At 35.6% G+C, this 21985-nt stretch overlaps 1 protein-coding gene across 1 annotated transcript; it reads left to right on the top strand.

The window, feature by feature from the left end:
* Positions 1-1160: 1160 nt before the first annotated feature.
* Positions 1161-20491, top strand: SEC23A (Sec23 homolog A (S. cerevisiae)). The gene is made up of 19 exons (XM_009993870.1): positions 1161-1386; positions 2233-2290; positions 2550-2636; positions 3738-3974; positions 4065-4144; positions 5050-5194; positions 5515-5673; positions 6461-6576; positions 8069-8192; positions 8852-8932; positions 9333-9422; positions 10255-10361; positions 11333-11486; positions 12204-12281; positions 13236-13397; positions 14463-14549; positions 15760-15915; positions 16603-16668; positions 19978-20491. The coding sequence occupies exons 1-19, from the start codon at positions 1166-1168 to the stop codon at positions 20065-20067; spliced, it is 2298 nt and encodes a 765-aa protein (XP_009992172.1). The 5' UTR covers positions 1161-1165; the 3' UTR covers positions 20068-20491.
* The last annotated feature ends 1494 nt before the right edge of the window (positions 20492-21985 follow it).

Raw genomic sequence — 21985 nt, 5'->3', positions numbered from 1 at the left:
TTCCTGCATGCCTAAAGCTGTTATTTGACTTAGTACAGTCTAAAATGAGACCCAGGAGTATTACGCGGTTCATGTAGATTTTTACAGTTAATCCTTAATAATTAGGCAGAAGGAGTTTTGATATCCTAGTTGCTGGAAAAACTCACATAAGTTATGAATTATAAAATGTGCTGGGAAGCATAAAGCAGGGGTTCAGGGTCAGTGGGCATATGGCTGAGCGTTGGGTTTTTTTGGGGAGTGCATAGGGTGCTTTTTGCTGGCTTTCCCAGATATTGACAGACTCCAGTTGAGCTTTTCAGATGTGTCTGTTTCTCAGTGCTCCGGCTTCTGACTAGCTGTAGCTGAAAATTTTGAAAGTCTTAGGTCGGTGCCCAAAATGGTATATTTGAGTTCAGACAATTGTTGAAAGGTGCATCTTGATATGTAATGTAGTGGAATATGACACGTGCTTCTGAATAAGTTGTTTCCTAGCATTGCTATAGAAATCTACTTTTGTGGAATACAATCTTGTTATTCCTTTATAGTTGCATGTAGGCCATATGAAGAGTTAGTAAAAATGGCTAGTTATGGTTACTATAGTTATTTGACAGAAGACATAAAACAGTTACACATAGAAATACTTCTGCTATTTGATTCTTAAATCAGAACATTAAACAGATTGCAGGAATTAATTGTTCTTGAACAATGAGCAGAATGAATAATTAAAGGCACTAGTGAAAGGCCTCAAAGTAGAGTGCATTCTTTTTGTTGAAGTAGGTAATTTTTCGTAGTGTATTAGTGTGCTGCATGTTGTCTACTCTGGTCTACCCTAGAATTACTGCTTTAGTTAAAACATTTATTTCCTTAGTTTGTTTCTTCAGTCAAGAAGTGATCAGAAGATGGACTATATCAGCACTTTGTATTTGACTCGCACAATGTCAAACATTTATTAGTTTGAAGAGGTTGGCGCATCCCTAGGAGTCTTCAATTTGCTTTGTTGTAATTCTGTATGTTGCTTTTAGGATCTTAGAAGCACAACTCAGTGTTTATTGATTGTAACCCAATTGTAGTATTTGAATATGTGACTGTCATGAAGGATATTCAATATTTAGTGGTTAAAATATTTGATTTCAACATTCTTCTAATGGTTATCTCTCTACTGCAGTGATAAACAGAGAAATTGACCATGACGACCTTCCTGGAATTCATCCAGCAGAATGAGGACAGAGATGGAGTTAGATTCAGCTGGAATGTTTGGCCTTCAAGTCGTCTTGAAGCCACAAGAATGGTAGTCCCAGTGGCTGCCCTCTTCACACCACTGAAGGAACGGCCAGACTTGCCTCCTATTCAGTATGAGCCAGTTTTGTGCAGTAGGACCACTTGTCGAGCTGTTCTGAATCCCTTATGGTAAGCCAAATACATATATTAGGCCAATATTTTTCCTTACAAGCGACTTTACATTAGTGCCAGTTAAACTATGCAAAAGATCTGGTGTGTGGAAGTTCAGGTACTCCTCACGTGATTCTACAGCTCGAACTTACACATCTTAGAAGTTTCTGCAGATAGATTTGCTTGTGTAACATACAGATATATGACATTGCTTTCGTTTAACTTGTCTTTTCAATGTACTTCTTTTAATGATTAGGTATGTTATTTTTATGGAACTACACATCTTGTGATGTGTGGAGGCATGTTCTAGAGACATTTTGCCCTAGAAAATTGGGTAAAAAGTTACTATCATTTATCTTTTGACTATTGGGTCCTCATACAGCCTAATTTCCAAGTAAAATAAACTGTATTTATTACTGACTTTAGTTAATTTGTAGAACAAAGCAGGTTAGCTCTTTTAGTTTACCAAAAACAGAAGCTGAAAAATGAGATGGGTAGGTAGGTAGACAGCTACTAGGCATAGACTGAGAAAGGAGAAAAACACAGAGGTAGGACAGTTAAAATGACTTGCCTAAAACCATGCAGAATGTCTGTAATAAAGTTGTGCTGAGCCTGTATTCTTAAATATCTTAATTGCTTCCTTTCCTTGAAGATCTTTTTTCCTCTCTAAAGATGATAATTTGCCTGAGATGTCTGTATAAGACTACACTTATTTTGAATTTGTAATATGGATATCTAAGAGACTAAATGTGGGGGAAGCTTTTTCAAAGTCAGTGTGGTTTTGACAAAATAAATTTATTCTAGAATCAGTGGGGGAAAATAATTGTTCATGCTATATAAACTTTTTTGATTTTATTTTTAAAGCCAAGTGGATTATCGAGCAAAACTCTGGGCTTGCAACTTCTGTTATCAGAGAAATCAGGTAAGAAAATGAAACATTCGGGATATAGAAAATCTTTTTTTGTAAGGTGAAAGGTAAAAATCCTCTTTTTTCAGATTACAGTTGGGAACTGAAATTGACAGCAAGAGTGTGAGTGTGAAGTTCTGTCTCCAGAGATTGCATTGAGATTTTTTTCATGTCAGCAGCAGTGAACATCTGTTGCAGAGGAAAGCAGTCCGTATGCATGTTGTAGAAGTTGTAACCTTCTACTTATACTTAATTTCTGTGGTTTTATTTGCAGTTTCCTCCTACCTATGCTGGCATATCTGAAATGAATCAGCCAGCTGAACTTTTGCCACAGTTCTCCAGCATTGAATATGTAGTACAGGTAAAATAATTAAATAAAATCTTGAACATCTAAAACATTGCAGTATAAAAAAATAATTATTTCAAGTTCATTTCTGCTTGGTAGTAGCTTGAACATTTATGTCATCAATTGGAATTGGGAAATGACTTTTCATAAAAAACAAGGTTGGCTAATAAGAATGCTTAAAAAAAAATCAGAGACATGTCTTCTGAAGGCAATATTTCTTCTAGGTCTGTTTCTTTAGTTGGAGTTTAATTTGTGTTTGTGCCAGGGTTCTGATTACTGCTATTGCTTGCTCAAATGATTTTAGTTCAAATTTGGCTGACTATTGATTCATCTTTCATTAATAATTTGAATTTAATTTTGTAATTGAATGATTGTTAGTTAGTTTAAAGACTAACTGGCTTAGAGAAAACAGCTTATACATACTCAATTCAGATGTTTGAATTTTAATAGTGTTTTTTTTAGGATAGAAGTTACTTGACTAATAATAAAAAATGGACCTTGAACCCAAAATTGCAAAAACTTGCAATTGCAAATTTGTAATCTCTAAATTCCATTTTTGAGAACTAAAATTTTGTAAGACTTCGTTTAGGTATTCACATTATGGACAGCGACAACTGAGCAGAATCTTGTCTTTTTGCCAACTCTTGTAACACAAAATAAAGAGAATATTTGCTCATAGTACAGCAAAATTAGTTTAGAAAGAATGAAAAGAACTGATGATCTTCAGAGTAATGTTATGAGGTGAAATGCCACAGAATGTCATGAGGAGTATTTTATAATTGTGAATAGCTTTATGATTATTGCATTACCTGAGAGTAATAAACTCATATATTTAAAGGTCTATATAATTGGCACATGCTTCAGAAATATCATCGCATCCTGAAAGATTTTTTTCTTCTGTAATGAGGATTTAATTTTTTTGCGGAGTTCATGATAATAGGGTTTTCATTCCTGTTCAGTCTCAGGTACTGTTTACTTCTTGAGAGGGAGGAGGTAAGAGAGTTGGAACACAGATGTTAGCAGTATGATTAAAACTTTTGCAATATTACTTAAAATTTTTGATCCTGTAAATATTGCGGGGTTTTTCTCACATGATTATATTTGTGTCTCCTAAAGCGTGGTCCTCAGATGCCTCTGATATTTCTTTATGTTGTGGACACATGCATGGAAGATGAAGACTTGCAGGCTCTGAAGGAATCCATGCAAATGTCACTTAGTCTCCTGCCACCAACGGCATTAGTAGGTCTCATTACCTTTGGGCGAATGGTTCAAGTTCATGAGCTTGGCTGTGAAGGGATTTCCAAAAGTTATGTCTTCAGAGGAACGAAGGATCTATCTGCAAAACAGCTGCAGGTAAACAAAAATAAATAATCAAGATGATGGTGATGAAGAAAGTAAAATATTAACAATTTTTGTAACAAAATCTTCTGTATTTGAATGCAGGAAATGCTAGGGCTTACAAAAGTAGCTGTTTCACAAGTTGGTCGGGGTCCTCAAATGCAGCAGCCACCACCTTCTAACAGGTAATGTGCTTAAAACATATAGAAACATATCTTGAGTACACTGATTTATTATGTTTTATGACAGTGAAAACAATTGACTGTCAAACCATTTGATCAGGCACAAGTCTAACGGTTCTAGCTTATTTCTTCCCTGCAGTTTGTACTGGGAAGAAAAGACTGAATGGATGATAGTAAAATCATTTGGATGATGCTTATAAATGTTTTGAGATAATTTTTATATAGACATGTTATAGATACTGAAGTAATGATGTTTATGTGGGTTGGTATGCTGGAAAGTATTAATAGCTGCTTTAGGGTTCTTGTGTTACGCAGATGTCAAGTTTGTCTTCCCTTCTTCTCTCTTTCCCGCTCCTCTCCCCTCTGCTTCTGTCTCTCTTGGAAATTGTGGGTTGGTGTTTGATTCTCTGTGTATCCTACTGTGACATAGAAGTTATTGTTGAAATGTTAAAAAAGTGTGACCATTTTGCAGTCTCAGCCTTCCAAAAAACACCTGCATTTGTAGACACCCTGAAGCGAAGAGCACAAAAAGTTCTTTATAGGTTAATGTTTCTTCACTTCTTTGATTTTCACTGAAGTAGTGAAACTTGAGTTTCTTTTTGAGATTTGTAGGTGATCATCTGTTTTGTTTTGATTAGGCAGAATTCTGTCTATAGTGTGGCAGTATCTCTTAAGTCAGCAAGTTTTGTTTCAGGAGCTCTTTGCTGAACTTCTTAAGCTGAGCGTGCTGTGCATGTAGTAATACCAAACCATGCTTTCTTGGTGAGGCAGAGACATTGCTCTGAATCCAGAGTAGAATCCAGAACTAGATTTTGATAGTGTATGTCTAATATATTGATTATGAGCAACTGATTGAAATTTTTATTTAACAATTTGAATCTTAACTAATTCCATGGATTTGTTTACAGATTTTTGCAACCAGTGCAGAAAATTGATATGAATCTCACTGATCTTTTGGGTGAACTGCAACGGGATCCTTGGCCTGTTCCACAGGGAAAACGGCCCTTACGGTCTTCTGGAGTGGCTCTTTCTATAGCTGTAGGGCTCCTCGAGGTAATAGCTTTAACTACAGTTGTGCTAATATGTAAATAGATATTTTTCCTGCAGAGAAGCAGCCACAATCAATATGTGAAAGCTTTAGATGCATATTAGATTTGTATGGTGATTCTGATGGTTTTTATCCCTTACATGCTTAGATTTATTGTAGATGTTTAGTCATTTTAATGAGGCAAATGTGAGACTTTGAATTGGGAGGGGAACAGTACAATTATTGTTAGACTCCTATCAGGATGTGATAAATACCTGTTGAACAAAAAAAATAGCTAAACTTGTAGCAAAGTCTGGTGGCTTTATTTGTTCTTTATTTCCTGCAGTGTACTTTTCCTAATACTGGTGCACGTATAATGATGTTCATTGGAGGCCCAGCTACACAAGGACCTGGCATGGTTGTAGGGGATGAACTGAAGCTACCCATAAGATCATGGCATGACATTGAAAAAGACAATGCTAAATATGTTAAAAAGGGTACTAAGGTAAGAGATGATAATGGATGGTATTTTAGGCATCTTACCAGTAAGGAAACACATTACCTGGCAGTGTAAAATAGTATTAGGAGTAGCAAGTGTGTAACAAGGTGGGAATTGTGTGGTTTTGTTTACCTGTCTCTGAATAGTGGCATGTCTTCAGGAATTTCTTCAGAAATTGAGTTAGGACTTTGTTTGGTTTTCATTAAAGTCCTTTGGAGTATTTCCCTGGTTTAAGTCGAGGATTCATGTGACTAAATGATGTATCTAGAGTAAGGCTGCCTGCTCTGAGATAGCTTCTCAAAACTGTCTGTGGTTTTGGGAGGGTTAGGCAGTAGAGTTTCTACATAGTTTGTTTGATCCTAACTACATATGGACAGGTGAATTGCATCCAAAACCTGTTGAATTAACCTTAACTGATTATAATGGGAGCTTAAATGGTTATCTCAGTTGCAGGCACCTGTCTTTATAGACACTTGAGATCAGAAGGGTAAATCCTTCTCATCCTCCTATATTGATCTAGTACTTAATGCAAAGTTTAAAAAGAAAAGATAGCAGTGACTGTTCTGTCTAGTGTGAGTTAGGTTCTCAGCTGGTCAGAAAAAAATCTACAGGTGTTGAAAATTCTAGTCTTAATTTTAACTTCAGGAAACAATATCCTTTTAGCTAGTGTTAGAAATTACATGAATAAGTGTGATAATGGTTTAGAAAACTTTTGGGAGCTTAGGGTTAATATGAAGATGAGGAGAGGTCATGTCATAAATTGTTATGAACTGTATTTTTGCTTTGGATTTAGCATTTTGAAGCCCTGGCTAATCGAGCTGCAACAAATGGTCATGTTATTGACATATATGCGTGTGCATTGGATCAGACTGGTTTGCTGGAGATGAAGTGTTGTCCCAACTACACTGGGTATGTGCCTTTTCATTTTAAAGTAGTATATGAAGGTTCAGGTTCTAGGTTTTGTTTTTTCTTTTTTTTTTTTTTTTTTTTTTTTTAAATTTAAAGGGAAGCACTTAAAAAAACATTGTGAAATCAGCTGGTCAGAAAAAAATCTACAGGTGTTGAAAATTCTAGTCTTAATTTTAACTTCAGGAAACAATATCCTTTTAGCTAGTGTTAGAAATTACATGAATAAGTGTGATAATGGTTTAGAAAACTTTTGGGAGCTTAGGGTTAATATGAAGATGAGGAGAGGTCATGTCATAAATTGTTATGAACTGTATTTTTGCTTTGGATTTAGCATTTTGAAGCCCTGGCTCATCGAGCTGCAACAAATGGTCATGTTATTGACATATATGCGTGTGCGTTGGATCAGACTGGTTTGCTGGAGATGAAGTGTTGTCCCAACTACACTGGGTATGTGCCTTTTCATTTTAAAGTAGTATATGAAGGTTCAGGTTCTAGGTTTTGTTTTTTCTTTTTTTTTTTTTTTTTTTTTTAAAAATTTAACTGAAAGCACTTAATAAAACATTGTGTAACTTCAAAAGAAAAAAACAACCCCAAAATGTCCACAAACATGCTCTAATATACTGTGATGACTGCATTTGTACCAGAACTTCGGAATTTCTCAGTTTCTGGCAAATTTGTCATCGTAATTGTGGGTTTAATAGGAAGGGGGGTTGCTTCATTTTAATTTTTTAAATAATCTTAATTATTTAATAATCTTAATAAGCTTAGATAACATGATTACTTTTTAAAAGGGCAATACAGGGAGGAATTTCTCATTCTTCCTGTATCTTCTGTCTTCAAATATCTGCCTGAAAACTTCCATAACTTCTTTTGTGTGTAGTTTTTGACCTATTAACATACTTTACTACTATGATGTATTTAATATTTTTGAATGAATAACAATAACATCTTCCATTACTTTCTTCTAAATTCAGTATATCATATTTCATTATGAGTGGCAACTGCTGCAGTTACATCTGCAGAAAATTGCTAAGCATAAAACCAGGTTATCCTTCTTGGGTATAAATTTAAGCCTGAAATAATAAGTGAAATAATAAAAATTAAATGGCGTGGTAAGAGGATTGGAATATTGAATATTACAAGTAGTTAACTGACATTGCTTGACAGAGCTGTTGAGACATTTGTAGTGTTGCAGTCCGGTATAATCTTTTTCCCAGTGAAAGATTTTCTTATGTGTTGTAATCAAAATGACCCTAAGATGCTGATTAGGCAAGAAGCTCACTTAAAAAAATCAGTCCCTAAAATTTTAGCAAAATATTAACTTAGTGATAGTCCATTGTAAGAAGGCAAAAACATGCCTTACCGTGAACTATAATTAGTTTCAGCCTTTAATAGAAATAAGCTGTATAAATCCCATGTGCTAAATTATTGCATAATAAGTAATCTGATTTAACTTGAGGGTTTTGTTTTGTTTGCTCTTTTCATTGTCTAGAGGCTACATGGTAATGGGAGACTCTTTCAATACCTCTTTATTCAAACAAACCTTTCAGAGGGTATTCACAAAAGATATGCAAGGACAATTTAAAATGGGATTTGGTGGCACATTAGAAATAAAGGTAAGAATAAAAAGTGCAGTGCATTAGTGAGATGCTGGAATAGGATGGCTAAGAACTGTGGTATCTCTGCCTTCTAAGGACGTTTTAGGAACTAGCTAAGCAGATATGTCAGAGTTGGCATCGATATAGATGTTAACTTCCAAGCTCTCTTTTCACAGCTCTGTGATTCTGTAATTGTGACTTAGGTAAAAGGTTAAGTCCTTCTTACCCTGCATTCAATGATAGCTAAAAGGTAGCCTGAAGTGACATTAATGTCTCTGTTAGAAACTCATGATGCTGTGTGCATAGAGTTTCATATCAGTAGTGAGTGTTTCTTGGTTTTAGGTCCAAGTTCTCTACATAGTCCAGGATAACTTTCCTTTAATTTGCCATGCTTATCAGAATCCACTCTGGCACTTTAGTAGTGTTCATTTTCACCCCACTGTTGTGAGAAGCTTAGAACTGAATGTGCTGTATGGTCTTCCATAATGTTTCTTGTGAATTATTACAATCCTGCCCTGTAGAAGAAAATGCGGCTGTTTTCTGGTTCAGTGAAGTTCTGTTTAAGTTTTTACTACCAAGACTAATAATGGAGCCCTCTTATTAACTAATGATAAAATAAAACTGAGTTCTTCTTAGTGTGGTGTATTAATGTATATTTTTTTTTTATAACTATGAAGACTTCAAGAGAAGTAAAGATTTCTGGAGCGATTGGACCCTGTGTCTCTCTCAACTCTAAAGGACCTTGTGTCTCAGAAAATGTAAGTTAACTATATACTGTGTAAGCTGTCTGCTTGAACTTGTACTGGTGTGCCTTAGAAGAGTCATTCCACTTGCATGTCCTTTTTACCTCTTGGGACTGTTTTGCTTAAGCAAGGTCTAGTACTTTTTCCTGTTTCTGACTTGCTTTCCCCATCTTTCTAATGCCATCTCTTTGTCTTTCCAATGTTTTAATCTTTTGCAACCATCACCCTTTTTATTATTCCTGCATCCAACACTGCAGTTGTTTTGCAGAAGAGTTTTAAGAAGCTGACAAGAGTGAGCACAGAGAAAACTTATGACAGATTGGTTAGAAGTTAGAAGTATAATGGCTGGCTGTTGTACTTCACAAATGAATACAATACTTCTGGTTTGTAAAAGGATTATAAAATCTTCTTACAGGAGATTGGAACAGGAGGTACTTGTCAGTGGAAGATTTGTGGACTTAATCCTACTACAACACTTGCACTGTACTTTGAGGTGGTCAACCAGGTATTAAATATTTGTCTACTTGTCTGGTAAACACCGTAGTTTTATGTCAATGCTGAAGCCTGTATTTTTGTGTGGTTCCCTCAAGCACAGTAGTAAAGATACAGTGTTGCCATTTTGTGGTGTCAAAGTTTACAGATGGACAGTGACAGCTTAAGGATGAGCTAATCTCATTGAATATGATAATGAGAACCAAACAGCTTCACAAATTTTGGCTAGAGTTCATAATCTGAGTCAAATTTTTCTTTTTAGTGTTATTTACTAAAATGTATTTCGGTAGCAATATGTGAAACTTCAGTTAATATGTATATTTAAAAGTGCTTTTCAGTATTTCTCTGATGTTTTAATTACAAGGTAATTATGCAATAATGTTACGTTTTAATTTATGCTTTAATTGCTCAGTATTTGCCAGTGAAGATTAACTTCATTGAAAAGCCTCAAGGACATGTAGCCTGGTTTTCCTGTCTCCCTGAGTGGGTGCTAGGAAAGAGGATAAAATATGACAAGCAAATATGTTACTTCCTTCTAGTACTTTCTCTTCTTGCAAGTATTTGAAGCTCAGGGGCTGCATGAGTTGACTGTTGTTTCTATATATTTAGTATGCTATATTGCGTACTTTTATAACCTCTTCAGAGGTTTGAAAAAATTGAGCTTAGTACCTTAGTAAAAAAAGTACTCGATGTAATAAAAGCACCAGGCATTGCTTTTATGTAACTTGAGCTATCTACTGCTAATGATTTTATCATTTTCTAATAACTTGTTTATAAACTTTCAAATTATACTGTAAAATCTGGAGATTCACCTACATTTAATGTTTTTTTCTTCCTGTACGTAGCACAATGCTCCCATTCCTCAAGGAGGACGAGGTGCAATCCAGTTTGTGACTCAGTATCAGCATTCCAGTGGGCAGCGACGTATCAGAGTGACCACAGTTGCCAGAAAGTATGTTTTACTTGTGATGAATTGTTTTTGAAAAAGCCTTTTAATCTTTAGATTTTGTAATCAGTCTATTGTTCTGCGATTTGTAGTGTCACAGGTGGTGAAGGCTTGATCATATGTTTGAGACAGTTGCCTCTCTTGTTCTGTGGGTGGTTTCTTATCTGAGGGGTTGCAGTGGCTGTATGATGATGTTCTGGAAGTGCTCTGAAGCAACCCAAGTGATTCTAGGTGAAGAGGAAGCTTTGAGTGCAACTCCATGGCCTAAACCAAGGAGATGGTCACACTTGGGGAATGGCAGAGATGCCTCTATAGCTTCACTTGTAAATGCCTGTTTTTCATGTAAAAGCTTTGCCTGCAGCTTCTTTGATTCAATTTACCTCACGATTTCAGAAAGGCATGTTTAATATTATGTAGGCACTTCTCAATGTCCAATTGCATTTCCTTAAAGCTGAGGGAGGTTGTTTATTGGTTAATTCGATGGAAGATTGAGTTTATAAAAAAAGGCATTGTCTTTACTGTTAATACAAATATCTTGTTAACTTACATTGCTTATATTAGTAAAATCTTGGTGACTGATGAAAGGACAAATTAATAGTTCACCTTGTAAATTGAAAAGAACAAGCAGGAGCGCACAAGAAAACTGCTAGGGTGGGAATGTGTGATTATTGTAATGAGCAATGTTTTCTGTAACTTACTTTTCAGGATTAATATTTTTCTAATATCATAACTGTTTTATAAGCGGAATTATATTTTATTCCACTGGTTGCATGACACCTGTATAAATAAGGGACATTTCTAAGTAAAGAGTGGTAAACTGAGAGGCTCCTCGTTTATGCCAAGTAGATTTTTGAATCTCCAGCATGAGTTTGTTAAACTGTTAACACTGCTTTTTTTGCCTTAATTTTTAAGAACTATTTTGAGGTTTGACATCTTTGTTTCCCTGTGGTGCAAATGCCTGTATTTTTCTTTTGCAGCTGGGCAGATGCGCAGACGCAGATTCAGAACATTGCTGCATCTTTTGACCAGGAAGCTGCTGCAATTCTCATGGCTAGACTGGCAGTGTACAGGGCAGAGACAGAAGAGGGGCCTGATGTGCTCAGGTGGCTGGACAGACAACTGATACGACTGGTAAAAAGGCCTATGTTAAAAGCTTTAGATTGGTTTCTTGTCTCCAGACATATAATTTCTAAATGACTAGTGTTCAGTGGGTAGTTCTTTACATATCTATATCTAAAAAATGCATCAAAAAATGATCTGAACACTTAATTTCCACAAGTGTGTATGCAGAATTAACTAAACTTTTGTATTTTAAATGGGAAAAGAGCAGATATGTTTTTAGTTCGTTTATTAAGATTTCTTCAGTCCTCAGCAGTTGGTAGTTGCCAGCAATTGAGAGAAATTCTAGCCTGAAATTAAAGCTTTGTCTGCTTTCTGCTGCCTATAGTGTTATTGTAGGTGAAATATTTTTAGTGCATGAAAAAGAAGTCAGAGTATCTAGAAAAAACATGTGGAGTATCTTTTTTTTTTCAAAAGTTCAGTTGACTGGGGTTTTTTATTTCTTACTTGTAAGTAAGTAGTTATTAGTAATTCAATTTAAAACATGTTTAATCATCTAACTTTGCCTGGTGATTTTAGAGCAAAGAAAAAAGCCCTTAAAACCACATATACAAGGAAATCACTGCTTGTTACAAAAATAACTTAGATCAGTGTTTTTGTTAGATCTGTTTGCTTAGGAAGCAAGAGACACCTCAAGTCATGTGTCTGTTAAAAACAAGCAAACTCATGGTAATGGCCTGACCAAGCAAGTATGTTTCTTAATTTAGATGAACTTTTCTTTTACTCCAGTGTCAGAAATTTGGAGAATATCACAAGGATGACCCAAGCTCTTTCAGATTTTCAGAAACTTTTTCACTTTACCCACAGGTGAGTAGAAGGAAGATGTATTTATAAGGGATAAAGAGAGAATGCTTAGTGAAGGAGGAGGCACTGTAATACAGAGTAAAAGAAGACTTTACACTGAATACCAGAATGAAGAGGCACCTTCATGCCCCATCCTCATCTTACATCTGAGTTTCTAATTCAGATAATGATACTGCTTTTTTAAGGGCAGTTTTAATGAAGACAGTTGGAAAACAGGAGAGAAGATATGCTTTTCTTTGTTGTTTCTTTCCTGTACAATTTATAATAGTGACCTGAAAAAAAACACTTCACTGGTGAAATGAACTTGGGCATGACAATATTAAGCTTTTGGGAGTTTCTCTGCTAATAATCCATTCTCATTATTTCCTTCATTTTGATAGCTCCTAATACGTTGTTTTTGACTCTTCATAGACTTCCATTATATTACTATGCAAGTTATCAACCAATGTGTCTCAAGGTGTTAAGTGTTGTGGAGAGATTGATTCAACAATGAAAGTATTTGCTTCTTCTAGTTTACTAAGTTGAACTTTGCTCTGGTTGATGTTCTTGTTTTCTCTTCATGTGCTAAAACTTAGCATGTGTGTGTTAAGCACAGCAGCCTCCCTCATAGGATCAGTAGAACATAGAGTAAAAGAAGGGTTTGGCAGTATTCAGTCATACTGTTTATAAGTCATACTGGAGAAGAAGAATTATTAAACTTTTCTCTTAATTCAAAGCTGCTTTGTAGGTTTATTCATTTTGATCTCTCTTACTCTCATGACAGTATATAAAAACTAGCACATACATATAAAAACTAGCACATACATATAAAAGGTGCACATACAACTTAGAAATGTTAATTGGAGTTCAGTTTCATTGTGTCGTTGGTCTCATATAGTTTGTGGAAAACGTTTCTGTCCTTGTACAACTTTTCTTTTTATCTGTGAATGTTCAAATGTTTTTTTTTTTGTTTTGCAGTTTATGTTTCACTTGAGAAGATCTCCTTTCTTACAAGTTTTTAATAACAGTCCAGATGAGAGTTCATACTATCGTCATCATTTCATGCGTCAAGATCTAACCCAGTCACTTATCATGGTTCAGCCAATTCTTTATGCCTACTCCTTCAATGGACCTCCAGAGGTATCATTATATATAACATAGTAGTAGGCTAAAAGGTGTGGGTTTGAGAGATGATTGTTGTCCTCACTTTTACACATTATAAACTGTGTTCAAATTTATTATATGAATACTAATTTAATATAGAACACACTATGAACAAGGCATGTCTCAGTATTCTGATGCAACAATAGTCTTGAGAACAAGTCAATTTGTGAAGAGATGATGAAGCTAATGAATGGTAATTTTGTTTGTTAGTTTTTGAGGGCTACAGGAGTTCTGCTTTTTTGTGGTAAAAATCAACAAAAATGCTTTTATTTAAAAATGCACTTTTTCTGTAGAGTTTTAAAGAAAAGCGTGTGGGCAGTTTTTTGGTGTTTGTTGGGTTTTTTGTTGGTTTTTTTGTTTGGTTTTTTTTTTTTCTTCCCCAAAATTTAAAAAATTCACACATCCAAAGCTAACTTTGATGTGGTTAGAATTTTGTGTAGATTTAGTATAGAACTCCCGTCTGATCTTATGGCACTTCCTGTATAAATCTAAAATAAAAAGATTATATTCCAAGAGGCTTGTGAAAGAAGTGTATGATAGTAGACAAGGATCTTGGCAGGATGGAATTCTGACTTTTCTTAGGATTTTTTAAATTATTTATTTCAGACTATGTCATGGGGATAAAAAAAGACTTTTAAAAGTCAAGTCCTTGTAGCACAGTAATAGTAGCCATACAACCCACAAACCCCAAATCTTACTGAATCTTTATACATTAAAGTATTATTGAAGTTAATGGCATTGTATAGGTAAATATGGGGGTATTTGAAAGACTAGAAAAGTACGTAATAATGAGGGAGATTTCAGCTCTTGAATACCATTTTTGATACTTGCATGGAATTTTATATATTCAAAATCAGGCTGAATAACTTTAGAAAAAGATTGTATGGGTTGCAGGTTTATAACATGAAAACAAATATGGAGCTTTGGTAACTGATCAAAAAAGTTCTTGAGATTCAGTGACTGATTGAAAAATCTGGTAGTGCCATATGATTGTTCAGTTCTGCATCAGTTGGTAATTTTTTGTTTGTTTTTAAATCTTAGCCTGTTCTTCTGGATAGCAGCAGCATTTTACCAGATCGCATTCTCCTTATGGACACCTTTTTCCAGATCCTTATTTATCATGGAGAGGTAAGATTTGTTATTTCTTACACAAATACACTTTTTCTGTAGGAGTGCTACGTTAGAAAAGCCAAGCACCAGTTCCAAAGCATTCCCATCTTGATCTCTCATCTGCATGGCTGATACTGCCTCCTAGTAGCCTGGTAACCTGATGTGCCTTTACACAGATACCTGACGTGATGTTTTGGTGCTGTTTGTTATGACAGGCTAGAATTAATTTATCTTCAATATGTAGGTTTTTTTGTTTTAGATCAATGTTTTTCCAACTTTTGAAAATGTTGCTTCCTGCACAGCCTTCCTGCCCTGTTTTTCACTAATTTGTTTTAGACCTCTAAATTAGTTCTTCAGGGATAGGGAATGAGAACACCAGGTTTTATAGTCACCCTTCATCTCCACTGTCCTGGAGGAATGAAACTGCTCCTGGCAGCTGAGTAGATAGACATTCATTAGCTAAATAAATATAAATGCTTGTGATTACTAGGGCTCTGCTGCCCTGGAGGCATCAAGATGCTGCATTTTACTGCTTTGCAGCTATAAATGGTTCCCATCCGAGAGCAGAGAAATGCTACTCCAGGTCATGTCCTCATAACTGCACCGTTTAAAATAGTTACTAAACTAACACTTCTTAAGTAGAAACATGTTCTCTGCATTTTGTAAGATGCTGTCAAGAAGCAGGATGGGCAGGTTGGTCCCAGAGGGAAGGGGAACTGGGAGCTGATCATGACTGCAAGGCAGGCTGAGGCCTCCCCAGTGAGGACCTCGCCCCACTGTACCTGAGCAAGGCAGGCAGAGCCATCTGTGGGCAGTAGCCAGGTTCAGCCACCAGTCCAGATCACCAGACAAGTCGATGGGAGTGAAGAAGGTCTGAGTTCTAGCCAGGAAGTCAAGTTTCCGGCTGTGTGTCCAGATGAGTGCGGCACGTGGCCAGGGACAGGTAGCTCAGGCAGGAGCCAGGAATGTGAGCCTCAGCTTAAACCAGCTGCTGAGCAAAGGAGGGTAGAACACCTGCTGAGACTTCCTCCAGGTCTTTCACAGCAACAGCCCATATGGGTGGGCTGACCTTGAGCAGCCAGCTTCACGCCTGGAAAGTGGGGAGGCTGTGCTGCGGCCAAAAAGATAAGAGGGCAGCTATGGCACATTCTTCTCTGAAAAACCCTGTGTATTCTGTAAGAAAGACTGATGATTCAGTTCTAAACTTAATTCTTCACTCCTTCCCTAGACCATAGCTCAGTGGCGTAAATCAGGTTACCAAGATATGCCGGAATATGAAAACTTCCATCACTTACTACAAGCTCCAATAGATGATGCCCAAGAAATTCTCCATTCCAGATTTCCAATGCCCAGATACATTGATACAGAGCATGGAGGAAGCCAGGTATGGAAAATATATAATCTAGGACTTGACGTGTTAGTAATGGCTAGTGGGAAGTGTCCCTGCCCATGGAAGGGCAGTAGGAACTAGATGATCTTTAAGGTCCCTTCCAACCCAAACCATTCTGTGATTCTGTAATGTTGTGAAATCTTTTTGGTAGTAAACATGCAATTCTGTGCTAAAATATATGTAAATTGCAAGTGAAAAAATTATTTTTAAAGCTTTTATATAGCCAGACATTTAATAGTAGTTTTTGACTAATCTGTAAATCCTGTTATTTATTACTCTTTTTACCATACTGACTTGGACTCTCAGCTTCCTTGTGTGAGGTGTGTAAGACAAAAAGATAGTACTTGTCAGAGTTTCTGGACCAATACCAGCAGTATTCTTTGTGTTATTTTTAAAAAAACTTTTAGGATCTTACTGTTACATTTGCTTTGCTAGTGCCTAGAAAAAGACAAATTATTTCTTTCTGCTGCATTGAAAATTGGTGAGCAGTTCTGCACTATAGCTATAGAATCCAGGAAGTTACTTTATTTATAGAGGTCCTACTTGCCCTTCTGAGTAGGTATCTTAATGTTTTTACCTTTAAGTAATAGAAATAATGTATTTCATACACATGTAACTTTTTCTGAGTACAATAAACTATTTGAGAATACTAATTTACTGCCCATGTTTTGTTTTTTAAAGGCTCGTTTCCTGCTTTCAAAAGTAAATCCCTCTCAGACTCACAACAATATGTATGCATGGGGACAGGTAAGTATGAATCTGCTGATGAAGCTTGTATGCATGTTTTTAGGGTTTTTTTGCCTGCTTCAGAAATGAAGTGACACATTGTGTACATGTATAAATAATGCTAAGTTTTGAAACTGAAGAAGAAATGCCACCATAATTCCAAGTTATGAAAAATGGATTTCATATCTTCGGACAGAAATTACACGGCTTGCTGTTATTAAGCTTCTGTTAAGCTGCTTCCATGCCTAGCCATCTTTCTTAGAGAAATACCACACATAAAAACTACAGGACCTTTCTGGAGTAAGGGAAACAAATTTTGAAATTAGTTATAAGCAAGAACTGAAAATTACACCAGTACCAGTGTACTAATGTTTTTCAGAATTTTTGTGACCTGGGTGACCAGGAATCAGTTTTTCAAATCTTGTCTTTAGGAGTGAAGTTATGTAAGAGTTAAAGCTTGTATCCTTGAACATGGCATCCAATTTCCATGTTCTTCCAGATTCAGCTTTTATAGTGGGAAGAGAAACGCTGCTGTGGATGAATGCTAGTGCAGTGTCACTTTCTCATGAAAATGTAGCTGAAGCTACGTATTAACTGTACTTTTAGAGTACTTTGCTAGAGGCATACAGTGTTTAAGTCATGAGCAAGAGGACTCAGTAGCAATTTTACAGCAATGATTTTTGTCAGGTAAGTTTTATCAAGATACATTTTCATAGGAATGAATAGGTTCTAATGAAACTTCTGGCAGGGAACAATACTGAGATCTGGAGTGAAAATACTAGGAAACTTGGTTGAAGACAGCACGATTGGAACTTGGCTCTCGTCTCCAAAGTTGATAACCTAACCAGCAGTATGTTAGTGTCTCTCTTCATAATGTTTCTTTCACACTATACACAGAGATCCTATAGTTTGAAAGGTCTTGTTTTTATCTAAACATTATCTGAAATTTTTGGAGTTTCAAGGATTCCAGCAGTACAGGACAAGTGTTTCTGGCTCATTTGATTAGTAAGCAAATAAAACAGCATTACGAATGTAAATGCAAATACAAAACAATTCCTTAACTGATCTCTCCTAAGAAATTTTTTCAGGGTGGACAAGTGAGACTCTTGATATATCTTAGAAAAGGCAGATTTTCCTTTTAATCTTGAAAATAATTAAATTCTAGGGTAAAGTAAAAAATGGTGTATTAATCTCTCTAATGGCTTTGCAGTATGTATGCTCAGCATGTCCTCCTGTGTTTGAGAGTTTTTTGTGAACAAAGTTGAACTGAGTACAAATTATGGAATGAGAAATATAACTGTTGGGATAAAATTTTAAATTTAATTGGGTTTGCTCTTGTTTTTCTCAAATTTGCTGGATTGTTTAGTGTTTTTTATTTTGTGCATAACTGAAAGAAGAATTTGTTAGCCCATATTGACCTGAAGGGGGCACACACAAACCACTGAAACCGTGTTTCAGGAGGCAATGAATCGATTAGTTTGCCTTTTAATATTTTAAGTAAAGATTTTTTTAAACTTCAGCAGATAGGTGCTTAAAATATGTAGAAAACCTTTTCAGAAAACAATGCTGAATTTTTCATACGGCTTTATTAGGTTGGTTTGTCCTTGAAGATAGATGCTGTTGGAATTTTCCCATTGTATATTGGGTATGCCATTTCTTTGACAATGCCTTTATTTTTAGCTTTTAAAAAAAAAAATATCTTTTTTTGTCTTGGTGACCGTGGAAATCTGCGATTTGAAGTGAAAGGAGCAGCCAATGGCACAAATCTTATAAAATGCCCAGCTACCTGTCACCAAATCACTGTTAATTAAATGTAAATACTCACTGTATGCCTTAGATCAAAGTTTTGAATTAACAGAAAACAAAACTTAAGGTCGTCTTTTAAAAATCAAAGCCCATTCTCATGTACTTTTCAGACTTGTATGTTGTGACCTGGCTGGTTTTTGCTTTATTCCCGAGCTAACAAAATACTCTGCTACCTTGCCTACTAAAATGAAGTCTTCAGAGTAGAGCTGCTGCTGTTGGTGGCTGCAGTGGGAGATCTCTTTCCTTAGGGATCTGTCAGCTCTTTTGGTGGTTTGTTTACTAGAGGGTGATGTACTGTCCTTCTATAAGGAAGATGCAAAGTGGCAATTCATATCCTGCCTCAGAATAAAACTTGTAATTCCCTTGTGGCTTCTTCAATAAGAGATCTTAGCATTTGGAAGGCTTGGAAGCAGAATATCCTTTTTTCTCATCTTGCCACTGTTAGCTGATAGTCCTTTCCTCATAGTGGATGTGTATTATGAAGCGTATTATAGTGATCGAAGAACTCTTGGTGATCCTGGGTTTGTCCCTTGATCAGTAACCACAAAGTGGTTTTGGCCAGTCCTCAAAAAGGGCACCAGTTCTAAGCATCCTCATTCAGACCTTCATGTGTGTGTTTTGGGAGATTTTGCAGGAGTTCAGACAGATCTGATTTTGTTTGGAAATACATGTGCTTAGTACCTTTGGAAAGGTTGAATTCCTGAGATTTATAGAGATTCTTTCTGTGTCTGTAAGTGGAAATAATGTCAGATGAGTTTCAAAGGACTTGAGAGTTAATACATAACTTTTGCAGAGTTGCCAACTGCTGCTTTATTTAGATTGTAAATTTCTTTAAAAATAATTGAAAGATGACAGTTGAATTTCCTGGATTTTGGAAAATTACTTCTGAGGTAAAAATTGTAAAGGTTGGTTTTTTTAATATTTTGTGACCTGATCTGCAGCAGCATGACCTTCAGATGTTGATGTTTCTCTAAGGTGGCACAGAGCTGTAGGAGAGAATTGGTCCAACTTTCCTTCAGAAAGCTAGTTGGCCTTCATTCACTCTCAGATTAGACCCTTAGTGGCTTTGTTTCTTCCTTTCACCATTTTCGTAAGTTTGAGTTTCCCTGACTGTACTGATTTGTTGGTTGTGTCACTTCCATGTTTCTGTTTCTTTTGCCTTTTTCTGCTGCACTGAGGTTAGAAATGGTACAGAAATTGTGGCATGGAAGTTTTATTTATTTTGAAAAAATTGTTAGTATTTGGCAGCTGCCCTTTTGTGTGGTTGATGTATGTATCTTGCTATACTGCAGCTCATTGCCATATACATTAATATGGAAGAGAGTGTAGTTAGGGTTTATGCCTGAACTTATGTAAACATATGAAAATTTATGTGAATGTATAGAGTCTGCTGGCTTTTGTCAGAGAGCTTTAGCAATTACATGCTTCTAAATTGATAGTGTTTATTTCATGGGTCATGTGTGTTAGAATGCTTTTCTTCACAATGAGTATAATAAATTCTTCTGGTTATCTTTTATTTGATAGGAATCTGGAGCACCCATTCTTACTGATGATGTCAGCTTGCAAGTATTTATGGATCATCTGAAGAAACTTGCTGTGTCTAGTGCTGCCTGAGATTCTGCAGTGCACTGAAGGCTTGGATAAGCTGTAGCCCTGTTTGAGCTTTTCCTCCTTTACCCTTTTCCATGTCTCTCTTGACAGAATGCTCTGATATGCACAAGCTGCCTGACTAGATGTAAAGCAGTGTTGTTTTCAAAGAAAAGCTTTTGTTATCAGGAAATGTTTTAATGTGAACTTGAGTTTGTAAAACTGACAGGTAGTAGATTAAGTTATAATTAGAAGAAAAAGAGCAGTAATTTTTATTACAATGATAGTATAATTACTGTGAGATCATTTGTAACAACTTTGAGATGTGATTTCAGTTTCCTTTTTAAATGGCTGAGGTTGATTTTGCTCTGCACTACAAAGGCACATTGAACAATAAAGGAAATCTTTGGTGATAACAAGCTTTCTAGGTTGCCATATGACTACTTTTCCTCACTCAATTTGAACACAAAGTGAAGAAGCAACAAAAAGCATATCAAAATACTATTAACTGAGTCTTTTAACTTAGACTGCCGAATTTTTCTTTTCTGCAGATATGTAATTGTTTTTGTATTGTTCATTTTAGGAGTATTTAATTTAAAATATTTCTTCCCACTTACCCTACTTGATTCTTTGGGAAGAGCTTTTCTTTATTTCCACATAAACAATTTGAACTGAAAAAGTAAAAATTCTGTTATTGCATAAAATTTAAATTTTGTATTTTTGACAAAAAATATTATAAAATTATTATCAAACATAGTAACAGTTGAATATGATAAAAAATATTAACAGTTTTACCTTCAACTTAAGAGGCTACACCACCAAAATGAACTGACTGAGAGTGTATAGCCTTGGTTTTTGTCTGGACAAATATACTTAAAAAAACCCCAAACAACTACCTTTTTCATTATTGCCTTAGAATGTTATTACACTAATGCATGACACTGCACATCCGCTTTTTGTTTCTGCATCTTTTTTGTTAAGAATTCAACAGGCTATAGTTCTTGTTGAAACTGTATTGTATAGAACACAATGTGATTAATTTGAGATTTAGTTAATACTTGATTTTTTGGTGGGTGGATAAATTAGCAGGCTTTCCTATTTACTTGTTGAAGTTTACACATAAAACAGATGTTTACACAGGTGGTTATGACATTTTGACAGGTAAAGATGTGAAATGAGGGTATGGGACAATAACAAATTGTGCCAAGTCTAAAGGAGGAGAGAGTTTTGACGTAGGAAATTAATTCATATACTAGTGTGATAAGTAAATTTTTTTCTGCTTTCTGTAAATTCTAAAAAACTTGCTTACATCACTTACTTTCCATTTCTTTGATCTAAATGGGATAAGATCCTTTTGCCTCAATACAAATAAAGTACATGTTTTTCTCTCATTTTTTGTATTTATTGTTCTGGTTTCTGTTGGTGCTTGAAATGTAGTGTGGAAGTAAAGATAGTAACAACAAAATTTAGAGTAACTTCACTACTTTTTTCATGTAACGAGTTGTGTCAAACTTGTTTACTTCCAGAGATAGTGAACTATTCTCACTAGTGGCAGTCTAAGAGATAAAAATTCAGTAGTCCTCTTGACTTTATTTTGTTTTAGCTCATAAACAGCTTAATTTTTTTTCCCCATATAATACTAAGTAGATCCAATTTATTTGGCAGTTAAATACCATTTCATTAATAGATCAATTCATTATCATGTCATGATAATGGATGGGGTTTTTTAGTGCTTTCCTTCCTACCCTTTAATCAGCTTTCACCTGGTAGTAAGTTCTTATATTCAATCTCTTTGCAACATTAGCTTCTTTTGTAACTTCAAGTATTTGTCAAAGCCTTTTTGAAAATCCTTCTGTTTGATGTATTACCTTTATTCTCTTAACTCTTCCAAAGCCTGTGGTTAGGGAGACAGGATTTTCCTTCACAGGAAGCATGCGGACTCTTT

This window comes from Chaetura pelagica, unplaced genomic scaffold, assembly GCF_000747805.2.
Source record: "Chaetura pelagica isolate M959 unplaced genomic scaffold, ChaPel_1.0 scaffold11, whole genome shotgun sequence".
Classification (NCBI taxonomy): Eukaryota; Metazoa; Chordata; class Aves; order Apodiformes; family Apodidae; genus Chaetura; species Chaetura pelagica.
This window is presented reverse-complemented; position numbering and strand designations above follow the sequence as displayed.

Coding starts and splice junctions, on each gene's coding strand:
- SEC23A (XM_009993870.1), top strand. CDS start 1,166: ATGACGACCTTCCTGGAATTCATCCAGCAGAATGAGGACAGAGATGGA. Junction 1,387..2,232: donor GCTGTTCTGAATCCCTTATG/GTAAGCCAAATA, acceptor TTATTTTTAAAG/CCAAGTGGATTATCGAGCAA. Junction 15,916..16,602: donor CAGAGCATGGAGGAAGCCAG/GTATGGAAAATA, acceptor TGTTTTTTAAAG/GCTCGTTTCCTGCTTTCAAA.